Genomic DNA, 844 nt, shown 5'->3' on the forward strand with positions numbered 1-844 from the left:
AAAAAATACTGGTTTCTTTCATATAATAACATCTAAATACTTCCCAAAACAAATATTTATGCCTCAAAACTGTGCAGTTACCTTTTTTATTTGGTCTATGTTAATTGACTTACCTTACTGTATGACATATTTTAAACCCTTTCAGTCCTAATCTAGCATTAGGAATTAAAATCATTACACCACACTGCATCCTTTGTTGGGCACGAATAACACGTAACTTGTTTTCCATGTGTTCCTTTCCCAGCAAGACTAACATTGCAGACTGTGTTATAATTACTTAAACACACTGTAATCAAAATATCTTCATGACTAGCTGAAAAATGAATTATCATCAGAGTCATCTCTGCACCATCTGTCTTCTGTTTATATATCAATCAGTCCAGGGAGCATAACCTTGCAATAAGGTCCACTGAGTACTTGCAGTTGAGAAAAAGGCCAAACACAACTTAATATCCTTTACAAACATGGCTTTGTCCAGAAAGATATATTAAACTCAAAGCAGATGAAAAAAGATAAAGAACATCACAATTCCTTTGATTTTTAATCTCAAGTTGAATTAAACACATGTAGTAGTTAACCACAGATAGAATAAACACTATTAGCTTAAAATGCCATTCAAGTTGTTCCTTGAAAATTGACATAAAAACATCTACGTTGCTTGATTATCCGAGATGAGTTTGCCAGGAAAAAAATGTACTATTCCAAAGGTTCCAAATAGAATATCAATTTTGCATAACCTTGTAAAATTGGTGATGCAAATAGCTGACAGAAAGATATAAACCGTCTCTTTTTTTTTTTTTCCTTTTTGTCTTTTTTTCGTGACCGGCAACGGATCGCAACCCTC

General features: G+C 33.1%; 1 protein-coding gene across 1 annotated transcript in view; it reads right to left on the reverse strand.

Moving 5' to 3' along the window:
- The window catches only part of LOC103608117 (armadillo repeat-containing protein 4-like), a gene marked incomplete at its 3' end in the record, with an annotated part of 32,839 nt that extends 32,610 nt beyond the window's left edge, over positions 1 to 229 (reverse strand). The window contains exon 1 of the mRNA XM_008592564.1: positions 114 to 229. Coding sequence (XP_008590786.1) covers positions 114 to 229 — 116 coding nt within the window. The remainder of the gene's footprint in view (positions 1 to 113) is intronic.
- Between the last annotated feature and the right edge of the window lie 615 nt (positions 230 to 844).

Source organism: Galeopterus variegatus, unplaced genomic scaffold (genome assembly GCF_000696425.1).
Source record: "Galeopterus variegatus unplaced genomic scaffold, G_variegatus-3.0.2 Scaffold8031, whole genome shotgun sequence".
In the NCBI taxonomy this organism is placed as follows: domain Eukaryota; kingdom Metazoa; phylum Chordata; class Mammalia; order Dermoptera; family Cynocephalidae; genus Galeopterus; species Galeopterus variegatus.